General features: G+C 44.5%; 1 protein-coding gene across 2 annotated transcripts; it reads left to right on the top strand.

Annotated features, from left to right (window-relative positions):
* Positions 1-580: 580 nt before the first annotated feature.
* Positions 581-17178, top strand: LOC108665593 (DNA-directed RNA polymerase II subunit RPB1). 2 transcript variants are annotated; one of them, XM_018152367.2, is made up of 20 exons: positions 581-800; positions 1148-1254; positions 2226-2388; positions 3375-3531; positions 4914-5059; positions 5120-5138; positions 5903-6416; positions 7088-7310; positions 7811-8056; positions 8910-8987; positions 9425-9556; positions 9678-9818; positions 10190-10312; positions 10747-10950; positions 11242-11464; positions 11945-12041; positions 12503-12616; positions 13144-13288; positions 13756-16596; positions 17117-17178. In XM_018152367.2, the coding sequence occupies exons 1-19, from the start codon at positions 726-728 to the stop codon at positions 16585-16587; spliced, it is 5739 nt and encodes a 1912-aa protein (XP_018007856.2). In that variant the 5' UTR covers positions 581-725; the 3' UTR covers positions 16588-16596; positions 17117-17178. The 2 variants fall into 2 exon arrangements, with proteins under 2 accessions (XP_018007856.2, XP_018007855.1); XM_018152366.2 differs by lacking the exon at positions 5120-5138 and having other exon boundaries at positions 4914-5078.
* Positions 17179-17548: the final 370 nt, after the last annotated feature.

The raw sequence follows: 17548 nt of genomic DNA, 5'->3' as shown, positions 1-17548 counted from the left end.
AAATTAAGCTTTTTTTTCTTAGGACTTCTGCGAATACAGTTTAATCCTGCAGAATCACTTGTCAGTGTCAAAAATATCAACCAAGACATTTAATGAAAGGTCTAGTTCTGGTATTTCAATTCTCTGATGTGTCTATCAATCTTTTAAACTCCTCCCTGATGGTGCTCTCTACCTAGTTGGCTAGTCTTCGTTACTAAGTAATGTGGATAAATTCTAATGGGTCACTAGGTGCACATGGATGTAATGGCAGTCAAGTTTAAAAAATAGGTGGTTCAATTTTTTTATATCAAGCCAGCTGGGTAAATCAATTCATCCAAAAGTATATCAGCTGACTCATGGAGGTGATGTTTCAGGTCATCCGATCCAATGTATCGCAAGGAAATAGCAAACCTTAGCTCTTTATGCCTAAAATTAATTCCATCAAATTTGTACTAGTTAATGCATATAATTTATTCTGGAGTGACAGCATTGTGGCAGAAGGAGTAAGCTGAAGGCATCAAGCTTGTAGTTGATGAGTGCACAGATGCATGCCTTATTTTGCCAATAGTTGCTTAATTAATGCAGGTCATATTCTTCCTCACAGAGTTTTCTACAATTGAATCATTGAATCAGTTCATCTTGAAATATTTCAATGCTCAAGTGTCAGTATTGAACAACTTTATCAGGATTTAATCTACACTACAAAAGTCTATACTAGTTGGTAGACCTGCCACAACTGCAGCAGGATGGCCACGGAGAGTAAGGCTCCGCTGCGCAGCGTGAAGCGTGTGCAGTTTGGCATCCTCAGCCCTGATGAAATTGTGAGTATTTCTTATATTGTTGTATAGTATATCTAAACTTATGGGTGTCCTCTTGATTTTTATTATGGGCTAGCAGATTGGAAACAGGTTCCCTTATGAAAATGAACTTTCACTGGCCTGGTAAATATCTGACCACTGCATATCTGACCATTAGCAAAATCTGACTCAGTTTTATATGGTGAACCATCATTGTCAAATATTTATACTATTAGGTTATTCAGTGCAATTAAACTTTAATTTTGCTGGCATTTTTCCCAAGAAACACTTGTCCCCTAAATAAGGTTTCACCTCATTGATTAATGCTGATAACTGATGTTAATATGCTGCTTTGCCTCCCTCCCCCTCAGCGGCGCATGTCAGTAACCACAGGTGGCATCAAGTACCCCGAAGTATATGAAAATGGCCGCCCTAAGCAGGGAGGCCTCATGGACCCTCGGCAGGGATGCATTGACAGGTAGCGGAGCACTCGTATTGAAGTCATCATAAATGCTACAAACATTGTACATGTTCATGTACTAGCAATTTTTTGCCGAGAGATGTGTAAATTATTCTCATTAGTTTTATATAACTTTCAATCTTCATTATCAGATTCATCTTCAATCATTCTCATGATTGTATAGAATGAAGCTTGTTTATAAATATAACAACTACGGTATCTAACTTGAAATAATATATTCATTTAGGATCAGGCTATTGATCTAAATTCATGAGATATCATTACACCTGTTATCTATAATGAAAAAGTATCAGCTTTGGTGTATGAGTCACAATGTTTTAACTGCTTTGATTTTAATGCTTGAACATGGTAGTGGTGAACACATCTATGGTATGATGAGCAGGAGATTGATGATAGTTCATGATGAGATAACTGTAAATCAAAACTCAATCTCCTGAAGCATCCCTTCATACCCCCTGTTATGTGTTAGATACATTTTAGAAGCAGCATTATTGTGCCACTGCCAATCAACATTCATCTGTCCATCACTTTGCAGCTAAAACATCAAAATGATACATGCCATATCCATGGATTTATGAATATACCGTTTTGCTGCAAAAAATAAAAATGTTTCTGCAATTAGTCATGCAGCTGATAATTTGTACAATTTTTATAGGTATATAATGTTAGAATTTTCTAAGAACAGGCTCAAACACCAGCTATAGCATGTTTTTATTCCTTGTTGTAAAGGATTAAAGTTTACATCATATTTGATTATGTTGATGCTGTCTGCTTGACAAATGGTGATGGAATGGAATAATTGACAATTGAGCCACAAGATCATGCACTGTTTGATGTATACCTATACATTTTGCTACCCTATGTGATGTAAAGTGGTTGTGTAAACTATCAAACTTATCCTGTGCATGATGAAAATACCTGCATCAAACATTCAGCTCTAGAGATCATCAAGAACATAACTGTTGCAGGAATACTCGGTGCACCACATGTGCGGGCAACATGACCGACTGCCCTGGCCACTTCGGGCATCTCGACCTCGCCAAGCCCGTCTACCACGTCGGCTTCATCACTAAGACCATGAAGGTCCTGCGCTGCGTCTGCTTCTATTGCAGCAAACTCCTCTTCAGTGCCGTGAGTCTCAGTGTTACAACAGCGTTTTTTGATCTGTAACCCAAGATGTAAGCTGCCATTTTTTAGGTTGCAAATCTGACCATATGTATTTGGAGGCAAAGAGGACTTCTTGATAATTCTTTAAGAAAAATTTAAGTTAGTGCAATCTAATTTTATTTGATGCTCTACAATCTTGCCATATCAATGTTGCCTAGTTGAGTGGACTGTTGTGGCCTTGTAGATTTTATATACTAGGGTCCAGCATGAGGTGATAGCAAGGCAGTTGAACTGCTAGAAGCCTTGCCTCTTATGTTCTGGTCAGGCGCTCTGAATTACCTATAGTTGGTCATTCACTCAGAAGGTTGATGTGCCACATGCAGACACATTGTGCCACATGCAGACACATTGTGCCTCATGCAGACACATTGTGCCTCATGCAGACACCTTGTGCCACATGCAGACGCATTGTGCCACATGTAGACACATTGTGCCACATGTAGACACATTGTGCCACATGTAGACGCATTGTGCCACATGTAGACACATTGTGCCACATGCAGACGCATTGTGCCACATCACACTCAGTCAGCTTTGCTGATTCAGCAGCAAGATCAGCAGGTTGCTGAGTTGCTGTGCTATGCGTTTTTAATTAACATGCTTTGATGTTCACATCCATAGGGAATTAAAAGAAGCATTCCAAGCTTCCAAGGAATTCATAAATGAATAGATGGGTATGGGAGAAGGCTTCTGTTTGAAATTCATTGCATTAATGGCAAGCAGAATTCTTTAATCATTTTTAGATTGGTTATCAAGCATCCAATAAATAATAACTCGCATGATGCTTTCTTTTGGGATAAATATTCATACCGTTACCGAACATAGAGTATGTTTTCAATAGAATATAACACTCATCTGGGGATGACGAGTAATGATTTATTTAGAAAATAATTTAGTTTCTAACATTTAGTTATTGTGAAGAGATGGTAAGATGTTGCTTGTATGTTCAGACACATCCGAAGATCCGCGAGATCGTGACCAAGGCCAAGGGGCAGCCGCGCAAGCGCCTGCTGCACGTCTACAACCTCTGCAAGGGCAAGATGATCTGTGAGGGCGGTGATGAGGTCGACATCGGGGCAGAGCGTGACGACCAGCAACAGCAGAAAGGTGGGCTTATTTATTGCTTAGCCACTGTCAGCTGATCGTAGTCAGCTCAATATTACCTGCCACTGTCAGCTGATTGTAGTCAGCTCAATATTACCTGCCACTGTCAGCTGGTCGTAGTCAGCTCAACATTACCTGCCACTGTCAGCTGATTGTAGTCAGCTCAACATTACCTGCCACTGTCAGCTGATCGTAGTCAGCTCAACATTACCTGCCATTGTCAGCTGCTCGTAATCAGCTCAACATTACCTGCCACTGTCAGCTGATCGTAATCAGCTCAACATTACCTGCCACTGTCAGCTGATCGTAATCAGCTCAATATTACCTGCCACTGTCAGCTGATCGTAATCAGCTCAATATTACCTGCCACTGTCAGCTGATCGTAGTCAGCTCAACATTACCTGCCACTGTCAGCTGATCGTAGTCAGCTCAACATACCTGCCACTGTCAGTTGATCGTAGTCTGCACAATATCACTTGCCACTGTCAGCTGATCGTAGTCAGCTCAAAATCACTTGCCACTGTCAGCTGATCGCCGTGAGTTGTAGTGAAGTCAGATAATAATGATCAAGCTTTTACCGGATTGGGGCTTTTTCACTTAGCAAGTTAGCATTCATCGCACATGTTTTATACATAATTATTGTATATGTATTCCAGCTAAGTATCATCATTTTTATTTTATTTTCCAACAGAAAATAATGGTCCTTGGCTTCATTAAGGCTTCCTTACCATTTACTTATTTGCAATTAATGTTCGTTATATATTACCTTTTCTCCGTCTAACCTGACTAATGCAGACAAAGCTTCCCCTAAAACTATGCCCTGCTGATGGCGTCTTTCTCCTAACCCAACTCTTAAACCCCATCCTGCATATGTCATCACAACCCTGACCTACATTGCCAATATCATCACAATCCTGACCCACCCTGCCAATATCATCACAATCCTGACCCACCCTGCCAATAGCCAATATCATCACAATCCTGACCCACTCTGCCAATGTCATCACAATCCTGACCCACCCTGCCAATATCATCACAATCCTGACCTATCCTGCCAATATCATCACAATCCTGACCCACTCTGCCAATATCATCACAATCCTGACCCACCCTGCCAATATCATCACAATTCTGACCTACTCTGCCAATATCATCACAGTCCTGATCCACTCTGCCAATACCATCACAATCCGGACCCACTCTGCCAATATCATCACAATCCTGACCCACCCTGCCAATATCACAATCCTGACCCACTCTGCCAATATCATCACAATCCTGACCCACCCTGCCAATATCGTCTCAATCCCGACCCCACTATGATAATATTGATCCCTGTATGCAAATTTTGATCCCAGCATGCCATGGATGTTGTTGACTTGCAGGCAAGAAGGGCACAGGGCACGGAGGCTGTGGCCACTACCAGCCCAAGATAAAGCGCACAGGACTGGAGCTCATCGCAGAGTGGAAGCATGTCAATGAGGACAACCAGGAGAAAAAAATTGTCCTCTCTGCCGAGAGGGTCCATGAGATCTTCAAGCGCATATCAGGTTAGTGGCAGTACCTCCTCTCTGCCGAGAGGGTCCATGAGATCTTCAAGCGCATATCAGGTCAGTGGCAGTACCTCCTCTCTGCCGAGAGGGTCCATGAGATCTTCACATGCACATCAAGTCAGTGGCAGTACCTTGAGTGGATCGTGCAAGGGGATCAGGCATGGCCCTTCACAGTGTATAAGTTGCTTGGTATCTTTTTCTCCTTTTACAAATGATATAGTTAATAGTTATTATGTAATTGAAATGGATATTTTTGTTGCTTATTAATATATGAGGTGACAAATAAAAGTGACTGCATAAGACCCAGATCACAAAGTATAGAATAAGAGTGGAATAGAACCAGAAAGGGTTTGAAAAGAATAAGAGTTTGAACCATATTTAACTCATAACTCGTATTTAATCATAACTAGACTACAGTTACATGATTTAAAGCTGTCCTTACTATCACCCAAGGTCGTCACTATGATTCGAGAAAAAGATCGAGGCTGACATAGTCGTTCGCACTCCTGCATTATTACGAACATCTATGTTAAATGCCACGCAAATAACATCACATTTTCTCTCTCAGCAAGGTTTCTAGTGGCTGCTGGATTGTATACATTTCAAGACGATAATTAATGACTAGTTAACAAACTTTGTCATTTAATCAAAGCCTCTTTTGAGTTTGTGAATTAACTTTGCTATCATGTATAGTTGTTTAGTTGAAACCAGCAATTGATTTAACGTCTCGTGTAATTTTTTTTTACTTCTAAGGCATTGAACATCAAAATTAGTGATTAATGTTACGCTACTTTGATGTGTAATTAGCTGACCTGTCTCAGACGAGGAGTGCTACCTGCTGGGCATGGACCCGAAGTTCGCGCGCCCTGACTGGATGATCATGACGGTGCTGCCTGTGCCGCCGCTGTCTGTTCGCCCCGCCGTCGTCATGCACGGCGCCGCCCGCAACCAGGACGATCTCACGCACAAGCTCGCCGATATCATCAAAGCCAACAACGAACTCATTCGTAACGAGCAGAACGGCTCTGCTGCTCACATCATTCAGGAAAATATCCGCATGTTACAGTTCCATGTAGCCACCCTAACTGACAACGATATGCCCGGGCTGCCTAAGGCACTTCAAAAGTCTGGCCGCCCTCTGAAGGCCATCAAGGCGCGTCTCAAAGGCAAGGAAGGAAGAATTCGTGGTAACTTGATGGGCAAGCGAGTGGATTTTTCTGCTCGCACTGTCATCACTGCAGACCCCAACCTGCGCATTGACCAAGTTGGGGTGCCGCGCTCCATTGCACAGAACCTCACGTACCCTGAGATCGTCACCCCCTTCAACATGACCAAGTGGGTGGAGCCCTATAGGCGCCGGGGGTGCATGTGAGAGGGTGCAGGGGGTGCATGTGAGAAGGTGCAGGGGGTGCGCATATGAGAGGGTGCAGGGGGTGCGTGTGAGTGTGCACATCCTATTGGTGCAGGGGGTGTATGTATATTGAATGAATTGTGTTTTTGTTTCTCTTATATGGAACTGGAAGGGGTATGAGAGTATCAAACATGAAAGGATGGTATGTCTTTGGTATATCACAAGGCTGTAATTCATGTGCTGCAAATATTTTGTTGAATTTCTATATGTAGGTATATCTCGACTGTTCACAATGGCTACTCATGTTAGCAAGATGCCATCAATGTTGTGCAGTGTGGTATGTATACGCGGTATTTTTTTAATTCAGATGTCATTAATGCTACACATTTATTTATTGCTGTAACGAACTTTGCTGCAAACAAGATGTAGCTTGCAGGGCCTGCAAGATGAGGTCGTGCAACAAATTTTTTTTCACTCTTTGTATTTGTACGTTAGGTACGGCAAGGTTTCATCTAATATACTGTGCTTGTAAATGTAGATATTGTTAGTATATACCTTGGTTGTGTTGTGTACTTGTAAACCCAAGTTTCTGAATTTTCTCATTAACAAATAGTCTATGCATAGACCCAAAGAATAATAGAGTGTTGGCACACAGAATGATGGAGCTGGTGAAGCGTGGTAACAACCAGTACCCTGGAGCCAAGTATATCGTGCGTGACAACGGCGCCCGCATCGACCTGCGCTACCACCCCAAGCCCTCGGACCTGCACCTGCAGTGCGGCTACAAGGTCGAGCGTCACATCACCGACGGCGATCTCATCATCTTCAACAGACAACCCACGCTGCACAAGATGTCCATGATGGGGCATCGTGTCAAGGTATTGTCATCAATTTAGGTACATCAATGATGCATTGTTTTTATTATACAAGTGCCAAAATCATGTCCCTGCAAGTGATTCCTTGTTGATTTGGAATGAAATCCTACGCAATTTCATTTATGGCGCTAGCGCAGTGATATCTTTTATGAATAATTTGAATAATGATAACTTCTTTTTATGAATAATTGATGTAGACGTAATAGAAGTTATCTTCGTAGTATACTTGAAAAGTAGACATTTCTATTGTTTTTTTTTTATGTGCTGCCATTTCAAAACATTCTTGACGTATATAAAATGGTTGAAGCTCTCCTCTTGGCTTGCAGTTCATTTGATCACCTGGTCAACTTCCCTGAACTTTGTACTGACATGTTCATTGGTACTTCTGTAGCTGATATTCCTACATTCAAATCGCGTTATTCTGATGTCTGACATTCATAACTTTATTGTAAACTCTTATTCTTGATATCATATAATTGGAAGACTCATTGTTGTTTGTGCAGGTGCTGCCGTGGTCGACATTCCGCATGAACCTGTCTGTGACGTCACCGTACAACGCAGACTTCGACGGTGACGAGATGAACCTGCACGTGCCGCAGAGCATGGAGACCAGAGCAGAGATTGAGAACCTGCACATCACGCCCCGCATGATCATCACGCCCCAGGCCAACAAGCCCGTCATGGGTATTGTGCAGGATACCCTCACTGCCGTCTGCAAGATGACCAAGAGGGACGTCTTCTTGGAGAAGGTGAGCTATAACCACCATCTGTTATTGGTCTTATTACGGGTCATTGTAGGTGAGCTATTAGTGGGTCAAATACAATAATAGTGGATCAAATACAATAGTATTTGAGCCACTATTGTAGCTGATTTCTGTTAACAGGGGGCACGTCTCCCTTGATATGACCAACTATTATCCAGAACGAGATTTATGCTAAGAGTTTTGACTTTCTTTCTGGTTGTTGATATTTAGAATTCAATACAACTTATTTACTTATGATGAACGAAGCAGGCACCCTGCAAGAGAACCAAGAGTGACGCATTTTTAGAGTAGCTAAATTATATAGTTTAATATAGTTAGTCGCTAAATTATGCAGTTTCATATAGTATCAGAAGAGATTTCTCCTCAGCTTATTTAGCTTTTCACGTACGGTTTGTAATCTATTTGTACATGACAGATCTGTATAATTCCTGGCGTAAATAGTCTTCGGGGAAGTGAATTACTCCGCTCCATGCACCGTCCTGGGTGATGCTTGCATCTTAACTTACTAAATTAATTACTTCCGTATTAATTATTTGCATTGAAAGCAGCAGCTTTGCGTTCTTTTATAATGTATTATCTCTACTAAGAATTGGTATTATTTTTATATTTCAAATTTGAATAAGGAATCCTGCACGAGTGTCTACCAGTGAACAAGCAAACACATGCACTCAATCAATTAATGCAATCGACGTCCACGATGTTGCTAGGCCACGTAACTTGCATTAAACTTGCATTTTCATTGATCAGCTTTCTATAGTTTATGATGAGCCTCGAGTCACTGGAAGTACAATACAAACTTATTATATCTTATATATCTAATTCTTATATCTGACAACAGCACGAGATGATGAACCTGCTGATGTTCCTGCCCATCTGGGACGGCCACATGCCCCAGCCTGCCATCCTCAAGCCTAAGGTCAGTGAGCTCCTACTTGATTAGCTTTATTTTGTGCGTATTTAAGCGAGAATCGTTCATATTAACTCACTCCGGTGCAACCATATCGCGGCCAATAGACGTGGGCTACAAATGTAACTATTAGCCCTGGAACCAACGCATAGCCTCAGCATGCAATAACTAGTCACTTACAAAGCTAGTAGCTGCATAGTGCGCTGAAACATCATAATTCAGACCATTTTTACTCTGTTTAGAGCAATACTCTAAATATTGGTAGCGACTAATATAGCATACTCTCTTATAAGCAGGCAATCAACTAGTATGTCGAATCTCACACTTGTGTGTCAGCAATATGTACAAGAATGTAATGTATTATTTCTTATCCAAATTTTCCTTAGTGACTTCTTTATAACAAACGATATATTATAGAACCTGACTTCTATGAACTTGTTTTGCAGCCGCTTTGGACAGGCAAGCAGCTCTTCTCGCTGATCATCCCAGGCAACCTGAATCTCGTCAAGACGCACTCCACGCACCCCGACGACGAGGACGATACCCTCAACAGGTGGATTTCTCCCGGCGACACCAAGGTGGGCACTGCGCCATTATGGCTTCTCACTCTACACTGATGCGCTCATGGTCTTATTTTCTATTTTTTCATGTTCTGGATTTTTTAGGCTTTATCAAATCATGCATGTTACTCTGCTGCAGGTGCTGGTGGAGCACGGAGAGCTCATCATGGGCATCCTCTGCAAGAAGACGCTGGGTTCGTCGTCAGGTTCGCTGCTCCACGTTGCCTGGATGGAGCTGGGACACGAGATTGCTGGCCGCTTCTATGGCAACATTCAGACCGTGAGTGGCGGGCTTCCAAACAATTCCAGCGTGGCACATGGCTAGGAATTACAGCAGAATTCATTGCTGAGAAAACTGATGAAATGTCACTATCTATAATATCATTCCTTATTGGCAACTTTCTTGAACATTTTTCATTATATTCATTTAAAATTAGTTGATGTCACCATTGAGGTGGTGTGAACGATTTTGTTCATAGGCACCTTGATTGCTACTTCAGGGACCTCTGTGTCCCCCTTATTGCACACCTTGACTGCCTGCATTAGGGAACACTGCGGTGTTGATCATTTGAAAACGCTGTGTTGAATGCGCGCCCAGGAACACCGCAGTTATATTATAATGCATTGCGATAACACTGACCCCCTGTGCAGGTGGTGAACAATTGGCTGCTGCTGCAGGGCCACAGCATTGGTATCGGTGATACGATCTCTGACCCCAACACCTACCTCGTCATTCAGGACACCATCGTCAAGGCCAAGGAGGAGGTCATGCAGGTCCGATATTCCTATCTCAACTCTATATTGTACTCATAACACAAGAACTCTGTATAGTACAAGCATGTTATATTATTCACGTCAAAACTTGATGTCATTTTCAGCAAAACTGGATATGATTTAAACATTGTCATTCACCCTGTATGTAAAACTCAAGACATTAGGCGAGAAGTAAACAAAATATAGAGACCATCTGTAACTAAAGAGATACGCAACTTTTTATGATACTGTATAGTGGGGATTAATATTTGAGGATGTTGCATGTGCTGACTTGTAGCTCCACTGCATGACTGATAACTTTCTTTCCACTTTGGCACATGTTGACGCTCTATCTTCTTGATGTGTAAAAGATTAATTGATCCCTACAGCATCATAGTTTGGCTCCTAAGCTTTATGCTTCACGTGTCAGTGAAATTATGTAACGATGTCTGCAGGTTATCCACAAAGCTCACAATGACGAGCTGGAGCCGACGCCGGGTAACACCCTACGTCAGACCTTCGAGAACCAAGTGAACCGCATCCTCAACGACGCTCGAGACAAGACCGGCGGCTCCGCTAAAAAATCCCTCACTGAAGATAATAACCTCAAGGCTATGGTCGTCGCTGGGTCTAAGGGCTCCAACATCAATATCTCTCAGGTACTTGATCGTTTTGTGGCTTGCAGTTGGTGAGAAGATCAACATTGATCGAGTGCCAAACTACAATATTTTAGACTGTGTCGCCACATTTCAACATTCGAAATTCCATCAAATTTCATTTATATCAATTTTTATATACTTTTTTTTTCTCCTATTTCGCCGTACACATATTTTTTGTATGTTGATCAGTATATATATGTTATTTTTCATATAATTTAAAGTGCACTGAAGTTATATAATTCTATTGCTTTGAACCATTTCATTAAAGTGTCATTGTCGCCATATTGCCAGGTTATCGCGTGCGTGGGGCAGCAGAACGTTGAAGGCAAGCGAATCCCCTTTGGCTTCCGCAAGCGCACCCTGCCGCACTTCATCAAGGACGACTACGGTCCTGAGTCGCGAGGCTTCGTAGAGAACTCATACCTCGCCGGCCTCACGCCCTCTGAGTTCTACTTCCACGCTATGGGAGGTCGTGAAGGTCTCATTGATACAGCTGTCAAGACTGCTGAGACAGGCGAGTCTTTTATGCTGAGCGTTAGAGATGTGGTGAGCATTGAGCAGTGGGTCTTGCTTAGGACATGCAAGTCTGGTGTGACATGTCGGGGTTGTTGGCTTTTCAGAGACAGAAATGTATCAAAATTCTGTACTGCTGTCAACTCTCTTCTTATTCATTTTGAATTAATTTTCACGTGACGCAATTAGTAGGTCAATTATACTCTTAGAGAAAGAAAGCCAGAGCTACTAACCCTAGTTTAAATATTTTAAAGGAACAATAGTAAGGAACGTGGTAACTGATTCTGCGGGCTTCTGTCTTACGTCCGCAGGCAATGGAGCTCAGCACGTTCTTTAGAGTTAGTGAGTTTGGCCACCTACCATAGAAAGCCATAAGCCACGCTCATTCATAAAATTATATTGGCAACACGACTCAGGTGATCACCATTGTATGTGATTGTATTTTGTTGTATATGTTCCTTTAATTTCAACGCTGTTTCAGGTTACATCCAGCGTCGTCTCATCAAAGCCATGGAGAGTGTGATGGTGAACTACGACGGCACCGTCAGAAACAGCGTCTCCCAGGTCATCCAACTCAGGTGTGTATCTCCAAAAACTTGATATAAAGTTCACTGCAAATCTCTCATCTTAAGTCTTCTGCAAGACGTTATACTAAGGGAAGTTGGAAGAAGTTTCCAGCAGCAAAACTTAATATATGAACTAGAATGCGGTTTGAATCGCCTTCTCATTACATGTCGTGGCGTGGCGAATAGAACGTCTCGCTCATGTCCAACAATTTATTGAAGTTCTAACACTACACTTGAAATAAATCGTAGTTGCAACTATACGATGTCTCTGTGAAGCACCTATGTCATTTGTTCATAGCTGCTGGACAAACTGAGAATTTCATTGTGGCTTGTTTGAATGACCAATGGAGTCGAAATTGGGATGCGGAATATCGGGAGGTTTACTCCTAAAAACTGTGGAGCCTGTACTGCTTGGTTAGGTTGAATGTAATGGAAATTTTTTTAAGGCAACAATCTGTGTTGTACCATCGCAGGTATGGAGAAGATGGCTTGGCGGGAGAGTTCGTCGAGTTCCAGAAAATGCCCACAGTGAAGCTCTCCAATCGCCGCTTTGAAGACATGTACAAATTTGACATCACCAATGAGCGGTGAGTATTGATGCCTTGTGCTTTATTTACTACTTTTGAGCATCTCATTATATTGTGTGTACTCTGTTTTGATAGCCTGTGACGCTTTTCTTGCCCAGTCGTCTATTAAATCAAAAATTAAATTTTGTTTAGGAATATCCTTCCGTGGCTGGAGTGAAATTTAAAATCATCAAATATTCCGTTTGCTGATACTTTTACATTTGCTCGTTGTTAGTGACGAACTTCGAAATTAACATCCAAGCAAGTTTGCAGTGAGTTAGCACTATCTTGAATAGGTCGTTGTTTGCATTTATCGCTGGTCTCTGTTGTTGTTTGCATAATTCAATTTTCATGTGATTTATCAAAGGCAGGTTGAAGTGACCAGACTATCCAATTGCCGACATGTAATTGACTGACGATCGTGGTAGAAGCATTCTTACAACTATTGAGATGACAACGCCATTAGGCACTCTCCTTCATCAACCCTCTTTCTACATCTTGCCGCTAATATTGCCGAGAGAGTCGCGTCATAATCGTTACCCTTTCAGGTATCTGAGGCGCATCTTCACAGAGGATGTGGTGCGCGAGCTGCTTGGGTCCTCTGAGGCCATCGCGCTGCTGGAGGAGGAGTGGCACCAGTTGCAGGAGGACAGGAAGGCCCTGCGTACCGTCTTCCCTAAGGGGGACACTAAGGTGAGTTCTATAAACTCACGCCAAATTATGAGCTTATGGAGTGACATAGCCTTGCTTTACGGCGGCACTCACAGCTGCAGCTCTCCTAGCGCTGCTAATTCACTGGACATGCTCACAAACGAGAATCAAGCTGACTTTGATTCTCGACGTCTGCCAACCACCCTCTTCTTTTAACTTCTCACGCAAATTTATATTTTGTATAAATAAGTCACGTATCTAATCTACGCTTGATTCAGCTGCTCTCTGTAGCGCAAATGGAAAGTTGAACAATTATTATTCGCTGTTTTATTGTCCATGTAGGGTACGCATTTTGAAAGCCAAATTAAAATGACTCTACGTGCCCAATAAGTTAGGTAAATACAAGTACAAAAGAGGCTCCGTCCAAGTGTACGTATTAACACGTTCATGAACCATGTTGTTGCTCGTTATTTTTCACTTTTGTTCTGAAAGTCGACGTCTATTTACAGGTAGTACTGCCGTGTAATTTAGAGCGGATGATCTGGAACGTCCAGAAGATTTTTCACATCAGCCGGCGTTCACCGACGGACCTGACGCCTGTGCGCGTGATCGAAGGCGTGCGCAACACGCTGCGCAAATGTTGCATCGTGGCTGGCGAGGATCGCATCAGCGTGCAAGCCAATGAGAACGCCAAGCTTCTTTTCCAGTGCCTGGTTCGCTCTACTCTGTGCACAAAGAAAGTGGCCGAGGAGTATCGACTCAGTACTGAGGCTTTCAACTGGCTTATTGGTGAGATTGAGACGAGGTTCAACCAAGCTATCACGAACCCTGGTGAGATGGTGGGACCTCTGGCCGCGCAAAGTCTCGGTGAGCCGGCAACTCAGATGACCCTCAACACTTTCCATTTCGCTGGCGTGTCTTCGAAGAACGTAACACTTGGAGTGCCGCGACTGAAGGAGATCATCAACGTCTCCAAGAAGCCCAAGGCGCCGTCACTTACCGTCTTCTTATCGGGCGCTGCTGCTCGTGATGCTGAAAAAGCCAAGAACGTTCTGTGCCGTCTAGAGCACACCACACTCAGGAAGGTCACGTCCAACACGGCAATCTACTACGACCCTGACCCCCAAAACACCGTCATTTCGGAGGACCAGGAGTTCGTCAACGTCTATTACGAGATGCCCGACTTTGACGTGTCCAGGATATCTCCTTGGCTCCTGAGAATCGAACTTGACCGCAAGAAAATGACTGATCGTAAATTAACCATGGAGCAAATCTCTCAGAAGATCAACTCTGGTTTCGGTGACGATCTTAACTGCATTTTCAACGACGATAACGCCGAAAAATTGGTATTGCGTATTCGTATTATCGTAGGAGATGACAAACTTGCTGATGATGCAGAGGAACAGGTGGACAAGATGGAGGACGACACTTTCCTGCGCTGCATTGAAGCTAACATGCTCAACGACTTGACATTGCAGGGCATCGAATCCATCAGCAAAGTCTACATGCATTTGCCGCAGACGGACGAGAAGAAACGCATTATCATCAACGAGCAAGGCGAGTTCAAAGCCATCGCCGAGTGGCTGCTCGAGACTGACGGCACGGCGCTGATGCGCGTGCTGTCGGAGCGAGACGTGGATCCTGTACGTACGTCGAGCAACGACATCCTTGAGGTGTTTGAAGCGCTCGGCATCGAGGCCGTGCGTAAGAGTGTCGAGAAGGAAATGAACGCTGTGCTCATGTTCTACGGCCTGTACGTGAATTATCGTCACCTCGCCTTACTGTGTGACGTGATGACGAGCAAGGGTCACCTGATGGCTATCACGAGGCACGGCATCAACAGGCAGGATACCGGCGCCCTCATGAAGTGCAGTTTTGAGGAGTCCGTCGACGTGCTCATCGAGGCCGCGTCATGCGCTGAGGTCGACCCCATCAGGGGCGTGTCGGAGAACATCATCCTGGGACAGCTGCCCAAAGTGGGTACTGGATGCTTCGACTTGGTGCTCGACGACGAGAAGTGTAAGCTGGGCATGGAGATTCCCATGCCTGGTGGAGGGCTTCTGTACGGCGCCGCCGGCGGCATCTTTGGAGCATCGAGCCCCGGCTCCTCGTCTGGTCTCACCCCCGCCCACACCCCTTGGGCCTCGGGCGCCACCCCCAGCATGAGTCCCTTCGGCTCCTTCACCCCCGGCGTGGGGAGCGGCATGACCCCAGGGGGACCAGCGTTCTCTCCCGCGGCGGCATCCGATGCCACTGGCCTCTCCCCTGGCTACTCCCCTGCCTGGTCCCCACAGCCTGGGTCACCAGGTTCCCCTGGCGGCATGAGTCCCTTCAACCCCTCGCCTGCCCACACCTCCCCGTCCTACTCCCCTTCTTCGCCTGCCTACCAGCCCGCGTCGAGGATGACACCCTCGTCCCCAGGCTACTCCCCCACGTCACCAACCTACTCCCCCACCAGTCCCCAGTACTTGCCCTCACCGCAGTACTCACCCACTTCGCCAAGCTACTCCCCCACTTCCCCCAGCTATTCCCCTACGTCTCCCTCCTACTCTCCTACATCCCCCAGCTACTCCCCGACTTCACCTTCGTACTCCCCCACTTCCCCCAGCTACTCACCAACCTCGCCTTCTTACTCGCCTACTTCCCCATCTTACTCCCCAACTTCACCTTCCTACTCCCCCACGTCTCCTTCCTACTCCCCGACATCTCCCAGTTATTCACCGACGTCCCCCAGCTACTCCCCCACGTCGCCGTCCCACATCGTCCAATCTTCCCCCTCCTACTCCCCCACCTCCCCATCGTATGCACCCAACTACTCACCTTCATCTCCAGGCTACTCCCCTTCATCTCCCAGCTACTCCCCCACTTCTCCCTCGTACTCCCCCAGCTCACCGCAGTACTCGCCTGCCTCCCCCACGTATTCCCCAACATCTCCCAAGTATTCCCCCACTTCCCCCAGCTACTCTCCTGCATCGCCAACCTACAGCCCCGGGTCGCCCTCCTATTCCCCCTCCTCCCCCAAGTACTCGCCTACCTCACCCACCTACTCTCCCACTTCCCCCACCTACTCCCCATCCAGCCCCAAATATTCTCCCTCATCACCCAAGTACTCGCCAGCCTCCCCCACCTACTCACCTTCTTCCCCCCAGTACTCGCCTTCATCCCCCAAGTATTCACCCACTTCGCCCTCTTACTCGCCCTCGTCACCCAAGTACTCACCGACGTCGCCCACCTACTCGCCCACCACGCCAGGCTACTCGCCCACCTCGCCCATCTACTCGCCCTCCTTCGACGACGACGAAGAAGACACGCGACGCAAGCAGAAGAAACCCAAGAAGTAAACACGTCAGGTTCGTTTCCCTGCTAAATCTTTATCATCGACATGGGGATTCTTATTTATTGTTAATTTGTTGCTAACATACTGAGCCGTCTAAAATATTATTATAAATTGTAGATGTTCAAGTTTTTTTTTTATTTATTACTGGACCTGAATCTCCGGTAATAACGGCCAGTGAACTATTTATTACTGAAGCAATATATCCCATCGTTAATATTTACACGGGAAGAAGAGTGTACTGCTATATATATAACCTGGTCCGGACGCTGTCATTTACATCGATATGAACTTCTTTGGTCTGCTGGTCGCGACCTTCACTGTAGCCACTAACTGTGTAGACGAAGCATTGACTTGTTGCCAGGCAAATGAGGTAGCACGTTGCCACTGCAGGTTTGGGCACTGATCGTCACTATGATCATGAATAACTATTTGATTACAAGTTCAATAGATGTGCATGTCAACCCTTCAAAAATTTCTCAGTTTGTCTCATTCTTTTTGTTTAGTAATATTGAAGACGTATTCTTTATTTGCAGGCGAAGACGCCCCTGCGCTGCGAAGTTGTTGTGGTCTCGGCGAGAGCCTCGCTGCTGCTGCTGCTGCTTCTATTTAGATTTTATCAACGGAGTTTTTTTTGCTGTCGCTACTGGAAAATGAGATATTGCGCACCTCTTGTAAATATGTGTTGCCTGCGGATGCAGTTATTTCTAGCTTCGATATGAATACTAGATTAAGGTAACGACTGGACTTGTTTAGTTATTTCAATTAGCGTTGAACCAAAATGAAGCCCTAGCGTAGATGACTAAGAATTATGAGGTCAAAGTGGACTAGACGTGATTATTTTTGTGGGGAAATATCGACGATATTTTGCACATTAAGACCGGAGCGCTGTGGTATACAACGATGTCATGAAGAGGAAGGAACAAAAGTTAATGGTACTAGAGCTGGGGATCAAGAGAGGAATCAAC

Source organism: Hyalella azteca, unplaced genomic scaffold (assembly GCF_000764305.2).
Source record: "Hyalella azteca isolate HAZT.00-mixed unplaced genomic scaffold, Hazt_2.0.2 contig3061, whole genome shotgun sequence".
In the NCBI taxonomy this organism is placed as follows: Eukaryota; Metazoa; Arthropoda; class Malacostraca; order Amphipoda; family Hyalellidae; genus Hyalella; species Hyalella azteca.
This window is presented reverse-complemented; position numbering and strand designations above follow the sequence as displayed.

Bases quoted from the DNA above. Each gene is read 5' to 3' on its own strand.
- LOC108665593 (XM_018152367.2), top strand. From the start codon at position 726: ATGGCCACGGAGAGTAAGGCTCCGCTGCGCAGCGTGAAGCGTGTGCAG. The intron at 11,465-11,944 runs GCGAGTCTTTTA...ACGCTGTTTCAG, and splicing joins TGTCAAGACTGCTGAGACAG to GTTACATCCAGCGTCGTCTC. The intron at 13,289-13,755 runs GTGAGTTCTATA...GTCTATTTACAG, and splicing joins TCCCTAAGGGGGACACTAAG to GTAGTACTGCCGTGTAATTT.